Source organism: Erythrolamprus reginae, chromosome 1, assembly GCF_031021105.1.
Source record: "Erythrolamprus reginae isolate rEryReg1 chromosome 1, rEryReg1.hap1, whole genome shotgun sequence".
Lineage (NCBI taxonomy): Eukaryota > Metazoa > Chordata > Lepidosauria > Squamata > Dipsadidae > Erythrolamprus > Erythrolamprus reginae.
Genome location: NC_091950.1, coordinates 37,371,076 through 37,388,926, shown reverse-complemented (window position 1 = coordinate 37,388,926; position 17,851 = coordinate 37,371,076). Strand labels below are relative to the sequence as shown.

The 17,851-nt window shown below is 39.0% G+C and overlaps 1 protein-coding gene across 1 annotated transcript in view; it reads left to right on the top strand.

Annotated features, from left to right (window-relative positions):
* The first annotated feature begins 1,924 nt into the window (after positions 1–1,924).
* The window catches only part of GMFB (glia maturation factor beta), a 31,610-nt gene continuing 15,683 nt past the window's right edge, over positions 1,925–17,851 (top strand). Inside the window, exons 1-6 of the mRNA XM_070749519.1 lie at positions 1,925–2,067; positions 10,546–10,642; positions 12,915–12,964; positions 14,026–14,077; positions 14,637–14,717; positions 17,173–17,246. Of these exons, the coding sequence (XP_070605620.1) occupies positions 2,065–2,067; positions 10,546–10,642; positions 12,915–12,964; positions 14,026–14,077; positions 14,637–14,717; positions 17,173–17,246 (357 nt within the window). The 5' untranslated portion in view covers positions 1,925–2,064. The remainder of the gene's footprint in view (positions 2,068–10,545; positions 10,643–12,914; positions 12,965–14,025; positions 14,078–14,636; positions 14,718–17,172; positions 17,247–17,851) is intronic.

The following is a 17,851-nucleotide window of genomic DNA, read 5'->3' as shown; positions in this document are numbered from 1 at the left end:
TAGTTCCCAGCAATGGCCACTTTTAAGATTACATTGGGCGATTTTGGGAATTGAATTTCACACTAACTGGGGAATTCTTGAGTTTGAAGTCCACAATCTTTACAACATTGCCAAAAAGGCACTAAGAATTGTTAATCTAATCTGAGGGAGCTCCTTCTCTGGCAATATTACACTGCTAACCAGAGTTTATGAAACATTTGTTAGATCAATTCTGGAATACAGCTCACCTGTTTGGAACCGGCATTGCATATCAGGCATTAATACAATTGAGAGAGTCCAGAAATATTTCACAAGAAGAGTCCTTCACTCCCCTGGTCTCAACAAAATACCTAATTCCACCAGACTTGAAATACTGGGATTAGACAATTTTCAACTACGTCGCCTCCAATCTGATCTAAATGTAATTCATAAAATCATATGTATATCAAAATGTCCTTCCTCTTAATGACTGCTTCACCTTCAACCGCAACAATACATGAGCACTAATAGATTCAAACTCAATGTAAACCGCTCCAAATTTGACTGAAGAAAATACGACTTCTGCAATAGAATGATCAATGCCTGGAATGCACTACCTGACTATGGTTTCTTCCCCAAACCCCAAAAATGTTAACCTTAGATTGTCTACAGTCGACCTCTCCCCATTGTTTTACATGTTTTTAATATTAGTTTTGTTTCATTGTAATATTGTTTTATGCCCTGAGTCTTTGGAGAGGGGCGGCATACAAATCTAATAAATTATTATTATTATTACTGTCTTTGATCCTTACTTTTTTTTTACTTATGTTTATACAAACTGCTACTATTCTATACATGTTTGACAAATAAATAAATAAATAAATAAATAAATAAAAATCTTGAGCGTAACTAATTGATTGTAATATAAAATCAAATTAGGTATTCACCAGGATTATAATGCCAACCAGGCTAATAGGGATACAATGCTGGTTGGGAATGACAGAAGATGGGGTCTAGTAGTTCACTATGAAAACACCAGATTGGTGAAGGCTGGAACAAGCCTTTGTGAGAGGAGTCTCAATCTCATGAAGTGGTTGAGTCTTCAACAGCATATGCCAAAAATAATTTCCTTGTTGTAACGTGATTACTTCTATATAGTAGAGATATTAACAATTTTAGTAGCACTGATGATGTTTGGGCAATGAAAGGTCTGCAAGAAAACAAAGTTTAGAGTGCACCAAAGATCCCTCATTAACTATTTTAAACGTTAAATCTGAACTTTTGAAATAAGACTTACACACCCAAAATTACAAATTACATTTACAAATTATTTTTTTTAATTTTTTAAAAAGTAAAATAAAATGAAAAATATCGTTACTTTTTTACTTATGTTTATACAAACTATTACTGTCCCATACGTGTTTGACAAATAAATAATAAATAAATATAAATAATAATATTTATATAAATAATATTTATTATAAATAATAATAAATAATATAATATAATATAATATAATAATATAAATAATAATAAATAAACAAACAAAATTTAAGTAACTTATTTTTCGTTTAGGAGTACGTACTGTACTGTAATCACATTGTTTCGTTTTGCTTAGCTTGGCTTTGTTTCGGTTTTAAAGGGAGCGGTAGCGCGGTCTCATTTTGGGGGGATGGGGATGGGAAAATAAAAGCTCATTGGTTACCATGGCAGCATTGCTTTGTAGTTAACTGAGAAGAGGGAGAGCCGGGCACTCTCCCTCGCCACGGCCGGAATGATAAACCATCGACTATGGGACGCTCTTTATCCTCAAGCCTCTCTAGGCGTGGGCGGGCGGATGGAGGTCCGAATGGGAGGGAAGTAGGGCGAAACAATTGCTGTAATGATCCCCCCACTTGAGAGGGCGTGCCAGACCAACTCGCCTCTCGCTCACCGTAGCTAGGGTAGGCCGCCGCCGGAGGCGACCGATATAATTGATTGGTTCAGGGAGTGCTCAGGCCATGCGCACTAAGCGGGCCTGGAACTCGATTGGGGCTTGAGGTGGGGAGGACCCTCCCGGGTTCTTAAAGGGGCAGCGCTAAGGAAGGAAGCTGCTGCAGCTACAAGATGGTAAGTTCACGAGACCTCCTGCCGTGGAATCGCGATTCGGGGTGTTTGTGTTTCTTTTTAGCGGTAGGGTCTTCATTTTTTTCCCCTCCTGCGATTATTTAAGCTCTAAAGAAATAGCCCCCTCCCAGCGATTGAATGGAGAATGAGATCCCCTCCCGCCCCAAATTCAGTTAAATCGAATGCAATGAGCTTGTTTTGTTGCAAGTAGAAAGCTATATTGTGGCTTGTAAGCGACGTGCGGGTTCGCGAAAGCTTTGCCTAAATATTTGAAAAAGGAAAAGGCGATGAAGATCGTCCCTGTAAATGGAATTCTTCGGATTTGATGCTCCTTTTTAATGAAATTATCTCCCAATTTATTCCTCTCGTCGGAAGGGGGAAGGCCAACTTGAAGATATTTGGACTTCAACTCCCAGAATTCCCCAGCCAGCAAATGTATATACACATATGCATATTGCCCCCACCCTCCTTACCTTTTGTAAACTCCTTAAAACCCACCTCTGCTGACAGGCATGGGGGAATTGAGACATCTCCCCCTGGCCTATATAGTTTATGCATGGTATGTTTGTGTGTATGTCTTGCTTTTAAATAAGTTTTTTTCTAGATATTTTAGTTATTAAATTTGTTATTGTATATTGTTTTTACCATTGCTGTGAGCCGCCCCGAGTCTACGGAGAGGGACGGCATACAAATCTAATAAATAATAATAATAATAATAATAATACACACACACACTGCTCAAAAAATAAAGGGAACACTTAAACAACAGAATATAACTCCCAAGTAAATCAAACTTCTGTGAAATCAAACTGTCCATTTAGGAAGAAACACTGATTGACAGTCAATTTCACATGCTGTTGTGCAAATGGAATAGTTGTGCAAATGAAATATTCAATGATAATCTTTCATTCATTCAGATTCAGGATGTGTTATTTGAGTGTTCCCTTTATTTTTCTGAGCAGTATATATCAATGCAAAGGTAGGACTAAATTGCAATTTTCTTTCCTTGGTGGTCTCTTTCTAGCCACAAGCCCTTATTTATGTATGTATGTATGTATGTATGTATGTATGTATGTATGTTTTATTAATTAATTAATTAATTAATTAATTAATTAGGTTTGTGACACATTTATAGTCCTGCTGGTGCATTGTTTCATTGGGGAAAATGTCCATGGGGTTTAACTTAAACTTTATCCTAATTAGGATCTGTTGCCTAAAAATTCCTGCAAGGAGAATTGGAATCCATGAGAATCCTCTAGAAGTCTGGCAACTGACCGATTTGTTTTTTTATGGAGAAAAATGCCAACTGATTTAAATAGGGTTTTCAGTATGTGTAACTCTCGAAGGAGTTGGCCAAATCTTATGTTATGGCACCTAAATGTTCCTTGTCAAGCAGGTGACAGTATCTATCCAACCTTGACCGACTGATTAATTCTTGGATGAAAAATCATTAGAAAATCTCAGGATGTTAGACTGGAAAATAAAATTAAAAACAAACAAACAACCAAACAACTGGAAGAAGGCAGTAGCAAACCATTTCATGTTGCTACCAAAAAAATCCCAAATAAACTGATATGACTTGATGTTCATGAATTTATTAGTTCATTTGAATGTTTTATTGTTTTATTATTGCTCCTTAGCTGTCCTGAGAAAGAATAATTTGAAGAGCTAATGTTTTTTTTCTTACTTGTATTAAAGCCTACTTCTGAGTATACTTATTTTCATTTGTAAAAGTAATGGTATTACTGCTTATGGTTCTGGTCCCAAAAGTATGCTCATTTTCTATCTATAGCCAATGTTGACAGATAGAAATAGTTTGTGTACATTGCAAGGAAAGATTGGTCTGAATGGCCTTAGGGCTCTTCATTGCCTTTCTCTCCAAATCTATTCCCTTGTGTTCTTGCAATTTCTAATTCTTAACTACAAATATTGCTCAATATAGAGGAATTTGACTTATCTCTGTGTGCTCATAAGCTGTTGGTGAAACTTCAGCCTAATTGAAAAAAATAAGACTCTTGTAATTCCAAGCTGTGTATTTATGAGAGATTTTAAGATTTTGGTATGAAGAAATGCAGCACATACCTGTGTTTCTAAACCCATCAGATGAAGCCAGGATCTTCTTCCCGCCCCTAACTAGAAATCATTTTATTTTATTTTATTTTATTTATTTATTTTGTCCAACACACAATGAGGGTTTTAGTGGGTATATATCTATATACACATAGTAAAATACATGATGAAGGTTATAGAGGAGATACTCATAGTAAAATATATCTAAGAAATAATAGAAAAGAAGGTATAGCAAATAGAACATATCAATGAAAGAATAGAAGAAGAGATATAGGAATAGAAGAAAGGTATAGGAGATATAGGAGAGCAATAGGACAGGGGACGGAAGGCACTCTTTTGAAGCAACTTTTTTTAGATGTTATGTTTCCTTAGAAATGCATTTTTTGTGCATTATGTATGCTTTGGAGGAATAGATGCAAGATAAACAAAAAAACAGTTCTTATCCAAAACATTTTGAATCTTTTTGCAAAGAGAGAGGGGGAAAGGTCAATAAACTAATCTTCCTCCAATCCTGTGGTTGTTATACTGGCTCCTGCTGTGGCACAGGACAGATACCAAATCTCTAAACAGAAAGATACAGAAGATGAAGACCTTTGACTCCATTTTACTTTTTTCCCTTGGCAACAAGATTGCGATACTCTGTTCTCATGCTCAAGGATTCTTTGCCGGCTCAGAACCTTCTGTTATAAGCAAATGTTTTTTGAAATAGTTGGTTTGCACATCATAACAAATGCCTGAAAGTCAATCTGTTCGGGAAACTCATTTGTGGCTTTTCTGGCTTAATGTAATTGTGTGCAATTGTAACTGCCAGGATATATTTTCATATAGCATTTATACACTGTGAGTATTGTAAGCATACAGTAAAATGGATTGCATTTGCATGTATACTGGAGCAAGAGGGTTTTAAAAAAAAACAACAACAACACAAATGTAATGTCTGTTCTGATTTATTTGTGTAATATGGAATAATTGAATATCTGTTTTACATATTCTGGAGAGAGAGGAGTTCCTTGACGATGGGCCTTATTATGAGCCCAAAAGCTTGAAATAATAAATATTTGGGCCCTGTGACTGATTTGATTGCATCCTGCAATTTCCTGGGACATCTATATCTCCCTTCATTTGCAATACCTGTTTTGAATAATTTTGCAAGTTAGTGAGGTGAGAAGTGGGTGAGATCATCCAAGGGCATGGGGTGAGGTATCATCAGTATGCTGATGATACTCAGCTGTACATCTCCACCCCATATCCAGTCAGTGAAGCAGTGGAAGTGATGTGTCGGTGCCTGGAGGCTGTTGGGGTCTGGATGGGTGTCAACAGGCTCAACCTGAACCCTGACAAGATGGAGTAGCTGTGGGTTTTGCCTCCCAAGGACAATTCCATCTGTCCATCCATTACCCTGAGTTGGGGGAATTACTGCCCCCCTCAGAGAGGGTTCGCAACTTGGGCGTCGTCCTCGATCCACAGCTAACATTAGAGCACCATCTTTCGGCTGTGGCGAGGAGGGCGTTTTCCCAGGTTCACCTGGTGCACTAGTTCTGGCCCTATTTGGACTGGGAGTCACTGCTCAGTCACCCATGCCCCCATCACCACGAGGTTCCACTACTGTAACGCTCTCTATATGGGGCTACCTTTGAAAAGTGTTCGTAAACTTCAGATCGTGCAGAATGTGGCCGCGAGAGCAATCATGGACCTCCCCAGATATGCCCATGTCTCATCAACAGCCCGCAGCCTGCATTGGCTGCCGATCAGTTTCCGGCCACAATTCAAAGTGTTGGTTATGACCTATAAAGTCCTACACGGCATTGGACCAGAATACCTTCGGGACCGCCTTCTGCCGCACAAATCCCAGCGACCGAGTAGGTCCCACAGAGTTGGCCTTTTCCAGGTCCCGTTGACTAAGCAATGACGTCTGGCGGAACCAAGGGGAAGAGCCTTCTCTGTGGCGGCCCCAGCCCTCTGGAATCAACTCCCCCCAGAGATTAGGACTGCTCCCACCCTCCTTGCCTTTCGCAAGCTCCTAAAAACCCACCTATGTCGCCAGGCTTGGGGAAGTTGATATTCTCCTTAGCTACTATGGTTTATGTATGGTTTGCTTGGGTCGTGTGATTTATTTTTATGATAAGGGTTTTAATCTATTTTTTAAAATATTGGATTTGTACATTGTGTATTGTGTTGTGAGCCGCTCCGAGTCTTCAGAGGGGGGCGGCACACAAATCTAATAAATTATTATTACAGTATTATTATTAATAGTCCCTGAATAAAAACATCTGAATCACTTTAGTGTCGTAGTCTAGCAGTTTAGTGTCCTAGTCCAGCATATCCATGTTGGACAACCAGATGCAGGAGCTTTCTTTTTTTGGAACCAGGAGCAATTTTTTTTTGGAAATTCAAACTCAACATAAACACATGGACTAACGTTTTCTTAATGTTGAAAATCTTGCTGCCTTGGTAACTGGAAGCAATATATAGCAGTTGTGACTAATAACTACTATTCTCCATAAATTGTCTTACTTCCTTTTATAATTGGTGCCTGTTGTTAAATTTTTTAGAAATTTTGTACCTTAATTACACACTTTGTGAAAATGCATAGTTTTTTTTAATTGGACATGGGAATTTCCAATTTGTTTATTGCTGAATGAAAAGAAACCTGGGTTTGCTTAGCTGTTGATTTAGTAACACATAGTTACATGTATTAGTTACGTTGGATCAGAGAGACTTGAGTGTTGGCCTCTTACCTGAGGTTGGATCACCTTACCAACTGCAATGCCAGATCTGTAAAGTCCACAAATTGCTCTTGGTTGACTGCATCCTGTATTAACTCATGGTTATTATAACCGTATGTTTCAGATGCATTCTAGCCAAAATCAAAGTAACATTATGGTTCTGTAAAAGACATGAACATACCCTACAATTACTACTAGGTCTTGCAGAAGTAAATCACATTGAACTCAATAGGATATATTTCCTCAGAATTGTATTTAGCCCATATTGAACTCTGATAACAAGTTGTGTATTGGGCGATGTTGCCATGCAGTACTGGGAATAGTCAATTGCAAGTAGAGTGGTACCTCTACTTACGAACTTAATTTGTTCTGTGACCAGGTTTTTAAGTAGAAAAGTTTGTAAAAAGAAGCGTTTTCCCCATAGGAATCAATGTAAAAGCAAATAATGCATGCAATTGGGGAAACCACAGAGAGGGTGGAGGCCCTGTTTCCTCCCAGGAGATTCCTAGAGAGGCCCCACAGAGGCTTCTCCCCACCTTTTCCGGACCTGTTTCCTCCCAGAAGATTCCTAGAGAGGCCCCACGACGGCGAGTATTCTGAGCAGAGTCAGGTTACAAGCGGTGTGCCACAAGGATCTGTTCTGGGTCCTATTCTTTTTAATATATTTGTGAGTGACATAGGGGAAGGTTTGGTAGGGAAAGTTTGCCTATTTGCCGATGACTCTAAAGTGTGCAATAGGGTTGATATTCCTGGAGGCGTCTGTAATATGGTAAATGATTTAGCTTTACTAGATAAATGGTCTAAGCAATGGAAACTGCAGTTTAATGTTTCCAAATGTAAAATAATGCACTTGGGGAAAAGGAATCCTCAATCTGAGTATTGTATTGGCAGTTCAGTGTTGGCAAATACTTCAAAAGAAAAGGATTTAGGGGTAGTGATTTCTGACAGTCTCAAAATGGGTGAACAGTGCAGTCAGGCGGTAGGGAAAGCAAGTAGGATGCTTGGCTGCATAGCTAGAGGTATAACAAGCAGGAAGAGGGAGATTATGATCCCACTATATAGAATGATGGTGAGACCACATTTGGAATACTGTGTTCAGTTCTGGAGACCTCACCTACAAAAAGATATTGACAAAATTGAACGGGTCCAAAGACGGGCTACAAGAATGGTGGAAGGTCTTAAGCATAAAACGTATCAGGAAAGACTTAATGAACTCAATCTGTATAGTCTGGAGGACAGAAGGAAAAGGGGGGACATGATCGAAACATTTAAATATATTAAAGGGTTAAATAAGGTCCAGGAGGGAAGTGTTTTTAATAGGAAAGTGAACACAAGAACAAGGGGACACAATCTGAAGTTAGTTGGGGGAAAGATCAAAAGCAACATGAGAAAATATTATTTTACTGAAAGAGTAGTAGATCCTTGGAACAAACTTCCAGCAGTTGTGGTAGATAAATCCACAGTAACTGAATTTAAACATGCCTGGGATAAACATATATCCATCCTAAGATAAAATACAGAAAATAGTATAAGGGCAGACTAGATGGACCATGAGGTCTTTTTCTGCCGTCAGACTTCTATGTTTCTATGTTTCTATGTTTCTCCCTGCCTTTTCCAGCCCTGTTTCCTCCCAGGAGATTCTTGGAGAGGCCCCATGGAGGCTTCTCCCTGCCTTTTCCGGTTACAGTTTCAGAGGCTCAGGTTTGTAAGTAGAAAATGGTTCTTGAGAAGAGCCAAAAAAATCTTGAACACCCGGTTCTTATCTAGAAAAGTTTGTAAGTAGAGGCGTTTGCAGATAGAGGTATCACATTATTATTATTATTATTATTATTATTATTATTATTATTATTATTGTCTGAGAGAGACAAAATGGAAAAGTTGGGGAATTGGAATCATGGACAATCAAGTGAGAATAGTTTTTATAGTCATAGTAAGATTCATTTCAGCTGAATGTCGAGATCGCATTTTGTTGCATACTTTACAAAACAAGCTAATGAAGGATTTGAAGAAGGAAAGAATGGATGAAAGAAAAGTAGCATGGTAGAGATTTTTTGGATGGCAGAGAGGATTGGAAATGGCAAGTGGAATTATTTGAACCGTTTAGAAACTTTTCAACAGCATGAAGGATGATCGAAGAGGTGGCCACAAATAGGAAAGCCTTGGGACACCCGAAGGAACCATTTGGTCTAGTGGGAAAGGCACCAGCCGAGGGAACGGGAGGCAGTGAGTTCACACTGTAAACAAACAAAATATTGCCTAGCAAGCTTGCAAGCATGGCCAGAGGCAAGGGATGCTGCAGTTGTTAATTCAACAACAATACCTGAAAGATCTTGTGTTCTCCCACCAAGGATTTTGAGGAAAGAAAAGGATAATTACTGTATCTTCCCTCTAGTTCAGTGATGGCGAATCTTATTTGGTTTGCATGCCAAAAGGGGCATGTGTGGGTGCACATACCCACAACCCTTCCTGCCCCCCCCCCCCGTGCTGCCCCCTGCGCATGCACACCGGCCTTTCTGAAGCCCGGTAGGTGAAAAAAATGCCCCGCAGGTGGCCCATATATGCACACACACCCGCCCCTTATGCATGTGTGTGGGACAGAGACCCGATAACCAGCTGGCTGGCAGGAATAGTGCACAAATGTATGGTGGAGCTGAACTAGGGTGATGGCTTGCGTGCCCATAGAGAGGGTGCTGCCACAGGTTCGCTATCATAGAACTTGCTGTGGTTGGCTCTGGTCCAGTTCCTGCTCCAAGGAATGTGGAGGTGGATGCAGGGGAAACATCAACATGTCATAGGCCTGTTTTATTGCCGACAGAGTCAGGTAGTGCAGTTTCCTAGGACGAAGAAGAAGGTGGGAGTGACTTGGAAGAGGGGGGCTTGGCACACAGCCCAGGCAGCCAATCTCCATTATCTTCGGTCGATTCGGATGCGAAAGTCTTGGACCCACGTAGGCACAGAGTTATGCATAGAAGAGACCGATTGAGGACATATTACAGGAGATAAGAGAGGCCACCTGTGTTTGGGTGGGGCTCCAGTAATTAGAGCTGCTGATACAAATAGCAGCGTGTTGGTTTGGCCATTGTGGAAGATTATCTGATCGCGGTTCTTCAGGACTGTGCCTTGCTATTTTCCGGACTTTGTTGATTTTTCACGCCTTTGAAACCAAAGCAGAGCAAAGTGTGTGTGTCTCACTTCCTTGGAAGAAGGAGGGCTGTGACGTTTCTTCACAGCTGCTAGCTAAGTACTTAAGGGAATTGTACAGCCTACAAGGTTGTATTGGGACGAGTGCTCTTTGCAATACAAAAAGGGTGCTTTGTTTCTTTTGAATTTTGTGATAAAGAACATTGTTTTGAATTTCCAAACGTGTGTGTCTGAAATTTGTACCCTTGAATTTTCGGGAGACTCTTACCATAGAGCCCGGCAGAACAGAACTAAAGCTAGCGGACTAGGAAATTGCAACAGTTGTCCTCATGCATATTGTACTACATTCTCATTATGTGTTTTTTTCCCTTCAAAACACTTTGTATAGCTTTTCTCTAAATACAATTTTGCCTGATTTTTAAAAATTATTATATGCATTGCATCTCCAGCAGTTAAGGATTGGAGTGATATCTACAGCTGGAATAAAGAGACCTTTTGTTCATCTGTGCCTTTTTTCTTCCACTCCCCCCCCTCTTCTCTTTAGAGTGAATCCCTAGTGGTTTGTGATGTTGCTGAAGACCTTATAGAGAAGCTGAGGAAATTTCGTTTTCGTAAAGACACGAACAATGCAGCCATTATCAGTAAGCTAAAACACTCAGAAGGGGGAATAATACAGACTCATGTTCTCTTCTCTGGCGGAAATTAACTTGGATTTTTGTTTCTGAATCTGTGTGTGCTCTTAGATTTGCTTCCAATGCTTAAAAGGCTTTTTAAAAAGTGTGTACGTGTACACACACACAAACACAAGTTTTAAAAAGCCATTAAGTCCTTGAAGCAAATCTAGGAGCATTTGGTTGTACAGGTTTGCCCTATTTTGAGTTGGTTTGAGTACATTGTAGGTACAGTGTACTTTCCTTTTTGTGCAAACAAAATTACATAGAATCCACATTTCCTGTGTATCATTTCCATTGTTTTAATTGTATTTGAATTACATGTATAGTCTGCATTGAAAAATTCCGAAGAGTGCAGATTTGGCATACAAATAGTTTAATTGTGGTTGGCATCCAGTGGGGAATGTGAGACTTCTGTTGGCTTCAAGACCACGCTTTATACAACATATCAAAGGCCACATTCCAAAGTTGGCCAGACTGTTTTCAGAAGGGATTTCAGACGTTTAAGAGGGTGATACAGATGTTTTTAGCATTTGTAAACAACAGTGGATCAATTAACAAAATGCACAAATCCTAAGCCAAACTACATGTACAGGATTTTAATGCAGAAACAATAACATATGTCGCCTTTGTTTGCTTGAGGGCTGTACTACTCTTGATGTGGCACACAAAAACTATTTAAATCATGGGTGTCAAACTCGTGGTGTTATGTTGCTGTCACGTGATGTATCACATTTTTCCCTTCGCAGAGCTGGAGTGGGTGTGGCCTGCATGTGACGCATCTGGCCTGCGAGCCACCTGTTTGCCACCCCCTGATTTAGATACTAGATTTTTTTAAAAAAAATCCCACCATTGTTTTTATAAATAAGTTAAATCAGTGTACCTATCGTTCCTTCCTATTCCAATATAGGTAGGACCAGGATTCTTTCTGTGGCAATGGAAGTGTTTAATGGAGAAATTGGTGCCTTGAATCTTTATGGGTTTTAACTAATAAATGGTTTATTAGTGTCAACTCCCCTGAAAAAATGCCGAAATGACAAATTAGATGAGGGTGGACCAGACAAACTGCTCCTTTGGCTAAATTTGATGAGTGAACTAGCCTGTTTGTGGTAAAAGCCAGCTCAGCCTGAGTGATCACAGGTAGTTCTCAACTGACAACCACAATTGAGCCCAAAATTTATATTGTTAAGTGAAAAATTTATTAAGTTGAGTTTTTCCCCATTTTACGATATTCCTGGCCACATTTGTTATGTGAATCACTGCAGTTGTTAAGTTAATAACACGGTTGTTGAGTGAATCTGGCTTCCCCATTGACATTGCTTGTCAGAAGGTAGGCAAAGGTGATCACATGATCCTGGGACACTGCAAACGTCATAAGTGTGAGTCAATTGGCAAGGAGCCAAATGTAAACCACACGGCCCTGGGGATCTGCAATGGTCGTAAATCACTTTTTTCAGTACCATTGTAACTTTGAATGGTCACCAAGTGAATTGTTGCAAGTCAACAATTTGTGTTTGTACAGTTTGTCTAATGCAGGGGTCTTCATACTTGGCAACTTTAAGACTTGTAGACTTCAACTCCCAGAATTCGCTAGCCAGCATAGCGTAGCTGGCTGGAGAATTCTAAGAGTTAATATCTACAGGACCGCCTTCTGCCGCAGGAATCCCAGCGATCAGTTAGGTCCCACAGAGTTGGCCTTCTCTGGGTCCCGTCGACTAAACAATGTCATTTGGTGGGCCCCAGGGGAAAAGCCTTCTCTGGAATCAGCTCCCCCCAGAAATCAGAATTGCCCCCACCCTCCTTGCCTTTCGTAAGCTCCTTAAAACCCATCTCTGTCATCAGGCATGGGAGAATTGAAATATTCATCCCCCCCAGGCCTATACAATTTATGTATGGTATATTTGTGTGTAAGTTTGGTTTTTAATAAGGGTTTTTAGTTATTTTAAATATTAGATGTGTTATATGTTGTTGTTTTATTACTGTTGTTAGCCGCCCCGAGTCTACGGAGAGGGGCGGCATACAAATCTAATAAATAAATAAAATAAAATAAAGTCCAAAAGTCTTAAAGCAGCCAAGTTTGTGGGGACTCCTGATTTAATGGTCTTCTTGTATTTAGTTAGTTCAGGTGAAAGAGAAAAGCAACCAATAACAAAGGCATCTAAGTGAATGATAAAGTGTCATAACCCCCCAAGTAGCATACTTAAAATTAACTTTTTTTTGTTTCCTTCTTTTTATTGTATAGTGAAGATTGACAAAGAGAAACAGCTGGTGGTTCTGGATGAAGAACACGAGGTATAATAATAATGATGATTGTGATGATGATGATGATAACAGAGTTGGGAGGGACTTTGGATATGTTCTAGTTCAATCCCCTGCTTAGCCAGGAGACCCTACACTACTTCAGACAAAAGGTTATCCAACACCTTCTTAAAAATGTCCAGTGTTGGAGCATTCATAACTTCTGGAGGCAAGCTGTTCCACGGATTAATTGTTCTAACTGTCAGGAAATTTCTCCTTAGTTCTAAGTTGCTTCTCTCCTTGTTTAGTTTCCACTTCTTGTTCTACCCTCAGGTGCTTTGGAGAATAGTTTGACTCCCTCTTCTTTGTGGCAACCCCTGAGATCTTGGAACACTGCTACCATGTCTCCCCTAGTCCTTATTTTCATTAAACTAGACATACCCAGTTCCTGCAACTGTTCTTCATATGTTTTAGCCTCCAGACCCCTAATCATCTTTGTCGCTCTTCTCTGCACTCTTTCTAGTGTCTCAACATACTTTTTACACCAGGGTGATCAAAACTGAATGCAGTATTCCAAGTGTGGTCTTACTAAGGCCTTATAAAGTGGTATTAACACTTCACATGGTCTTGATTCTAGCCCTCTGTTAATGCAGCCTAGAACTGTGTTGGCTTTTTTTGCAGCTGCTGCCCACTGCTGGCTCATATTTAAATTGTTGTCCACTAGGACTCCAAGGTCCCTCTCACAGTTACTACTGTTGAGCAAGATACCACATATACTATACCTGTGCTTTTGTTTTTCTTGCCTAAATGTAGAATCTTACCCTTTTCACCATTGAATTTCATTTTGTATATCTGTGTAAGAGGCAGAAGTAACTTTTTGCTTTGCCAAGCTTAAATATATAAACATTTTGTTTTTTGCTAAACATGGTCTCAATAGGTACATTATTTATATCTATTTATATATGTATCCAGCCAAACAGATCATAATAATCTGTTTTTTAAAGTCCTGGTATTGACTATAAATTCAGTTTTAAAATGAGTGAAGGCTGTAATAATGTATGATATCTCAGCTATAAAGTACATTGCTAAAATACTAGTTGTTGTGACTCCTACAGGGCATATCTCCAGATGAACTAAAAGATGAACTTCCAGAAAGACAACCTCGATATCCTTTATCAGTGATCCGAGTAATGATTTGGTACATAGAAACAAGTTTCTGCTGTCATTTGGTGCCTGAGCCAATAAGCTTATGTTGGGCTTCTTCGCATAGAAGCTAGAGGTTAATGAATGTGTGCAGAGTTTTCTTAGAAACTTACTTCTGGCATAGGGTCCAGGAAGGGAAGAGATTTGTAGTAGGCGAAAGAGCTTTTTTAAAAAAAAAAATTAAATAAAAGATTTTATTGAGATATTTAGCACACATATACAAACTTCACACATATATAATCATAATGTAAAAATAATAGAAGGAATAATAAAGACAAAAAACAAAGAAAATCAAAAAACAAAAAAAACCCAAAACCAAAAAATCATAAGAAAAAAGAAAAAAATGTTTTTGTTAAAAACGAGAGAAACAATCCATTTCTCTCCAAACTTCCAAATAAATGGGTTCATGCATTGCTCCAAAGCGGACTATAGTTTATTTGGTTTTAGCTTCGGTGCTTGTGAACTGGGGAATATTTCACAAACCACACTTAAGTTCCCTAGTTTCCTTACCTTTAGAGCACATTCATTGTCTATAGCTACAAGTACCAGCATGATGATGGGCGAGTCTCCTATCCACTCTGCTTCATCTTCTCAAGTCCAGTTGGTAAGTGAAAATGTAGTGAACTAATTGTGCAAACTGTCTTCAGTAGAAATAAAAAGATGGCGGCCAACCAAGATAAAAAGTACTTGATGTATTAAAGATTTTAATTTTGATTAGCTGGGAAAAGTTCATTGTGTTTGGCTTCTGAGTGTCATTATAAGGGCTTTTGGGTTGGGTCAGCAGATGCAAAAGATAAGCAGTGCTGGTTGAAGCCTACCTTAATAACAATTGTAGGAACAGTGGGACAAGTAGCCTATAGCAGTGTTTCCCAACCTTTTCAACTTGAAGGTATCTGGACTTCAACTCCCAGAATTTCCCAGCCAGCATTCACTGGCTGGGGAATTCTGGGAGTTGAAATCCAAATATCTTGGTTGACAAGTTTGGGAAACACTGGCCTATAGCAATAGCATGTAGACTTATATTCCGCTTCATATGCTTTATAGCTCTCTCTAAGTGGTCTTATAGAGATCATCAAGTGACGGATTATCAGAAAAGGGAGTGAAAACACAGAATGGCTGTAGACTTTGGTAACAATTCATTTTGTTAGCTAAAAGGGGGTGCAGTTGTTTTCAATCTCACCGGGACTGCAAAAAAATTTAGAAGGCTTCTTTAATATAATTTGTAAAGACCTCAGCAATTTTGGACTTTATTCTACATTGATTTGATGAATAACTTTCGACAGCAATGGGATTTTGAAATGTAAGGGAATTTCTCACTCTCAGATTCCAAAATTCTACAAGACTGGAAAAAAAAAATCTAACATAGACATTCCGGGTGATCCCTGGATGGTATTTAGAAAATGAGTTGGGAATTTTAACTCCTAGCTGTTATGTAGATAGTCCCAACTCCTCATTTAGACCATCCAGGGATCACCAGAATGCGTATACTGGATTCCCCCCCCCTCCCCCCAGTCTTGTGAAATTTTGGACTCCTTGCAAGAGGTCTTGTAGAAGAATATCAACATCTCAAACTCTAAGCAAGAAATTTAAAATTGTACACATTGGAGAGGACTGCAACATTGTATTGTGGCAGATGACCCTTCACTAAGCCATAATGACTTTTGTTTAGTTTGGCTTAATATATTTTGTGAAGCAAGTAGTTGTTGAGTGTAAGTCATGGAGATGACTTAGTATTATGTGCGAACCTCTATAAATAAAACAATAGCACCACTGGCATCTGCAGTAGCCAAATAATGCACATATGTTATGATGTCATAATGGAAATATAATTTTGCATCATTTGTATAATGACATCATGATACACATTCTGACATAAGACAATATTTCAATACTTGAGTGTGTATTATGTCAAGGGATAGTATACCAAATGAACAAAATGGGTGAACACTGAGTCTCTGTATGTGAATGTTAAGGTTTAATATACCAAATTGTCTTAGTTGCTTAAGATATATTTCCTCACATCTTAAATTACCATCTCTTTAACACAGGGCTAATAATGGCCTGCTGTAATGTAAATAATAAGAATCACTCAGTAATGTGTGTAAACTTTTAAAGTGCTTTTTAGAACATTCAGTGGATGCTTATTATATGTTTCCAATCTGACAAGCTGGTATAGACTGTGGAACATATGTTCTATGTCGAGTGCTTTGGGCGTATATGAACACAATTGGCAGCTGATGTTTTCAGTAAATATCTTTTTACTAGCTCAAAGAGGATAGTGAAATAAATGATTCCACTTTACTTATCAGAATTTATCAGATTTCATGTTTAGTATGTATGCATGGTGCTAGGCAACCTGGTGCCTTCCTATAGCCCCTGCTAGTAAAAGATTATGGAAGTCATAACCCTAAACATCTATAGAACATGAAGTTGAAGATTTTGGTTTCTATTATAAGCATGTATTAAAACAACTATAGAATGCTTTACAACCTTCAAACGCAGACATATATTATCTTCAATAAGCAGAAATAAAAACATCAGCCTTAAACTAAAGCATTCTTAATCAACATTTCTTAAGATTTAAACCCAGAGACTAAGGGTAGCTGCCACAGAAAAAGTTATGTCCTAATGCCCACCAATATAGTACTTGTAATAATTTTAGATAGATTGTAAAGCATAGACATATTCAGGAGTCAAAAGGCACCCTGGTCTTTTCAATATTTTTGAAGCACTTCTTTTAACAAATAACTATAGCTACTGCTAACTGAATATTTCTTGGTATGCAGAATTAGCCAATCAATTTTTTTTCAAGCTGATGTTTTCGAGATGTGTTGTAAGACTTTCAACCCCTCCTAGTTTCTAGCCAGTCTGTTGTTTGATACATCTGGAAATCATTAGATGGGGAAGTTGTTATGTTAATTTTAAAGCAGCAAGTAGGATAAGGAAAAGGCCAGTTGTTTCTTGTGTATGCAGTAAAGACTGAGGACAAATAGCCAAATAGACTGACTAATGTGGTTTTATTTGTCTCTGCTTGTCTTCCTCCCTTTTTACAATTACAGGGTGTAAGCCTGAGCAACAGATGATGTATGCTGGCAGCAAAAATAAGTTAGTACAAACAGCAGAACTCACAAAGGTAAAACTGAAGCAAACCTTGGATGCATTTGTTGTGAAGTTGATGTTTTTCCCCCTGGCCCTTAGATAGTCTGTTAGTTCAAACTCTGATATTTACAGGATGTGCAAAATGTGGTACTTACCAAAATTTTATCTCAAGAGAAAGCTGAACTTTGTAACATGTGAAATTGCTATTCTTGAGGGGTTCCCAGGCAGCTCTCAGTGTCAGGCTGAAGCCATTGTTTTGAGTTGGAGACTTTGGCCTGCCACACGTAGTATACATTAGTACAGTGGTACCTCTACTCATGAACATAATTTGTTCCGTGAACAGGTTGAAAAGTTTGTAAGAAGAAGCAATTTTTCCCATAGGAATCAATGTAAAAGCAAATAAAATGTGCGATTGGGGAAACCACAAGGAGGGTGAAGGCCCTGTTTCCTCTCAGGAGATTCCTAGAGAGGCCCCACAGAGGCTTCTCCCTGCCTTTTCCGGCCCTGTTTCCTCCCAGGAGATTCCTAGAGAGGCCCCACAGAGGCTTCTCCTTGCCATTTCCGGCCTTGTTTTTCCCCAGGAGATTCCTAGAGAGGCGCCACAGAGGCTTCTCCCTGCCATTTCCGGCCCTGTTTCCT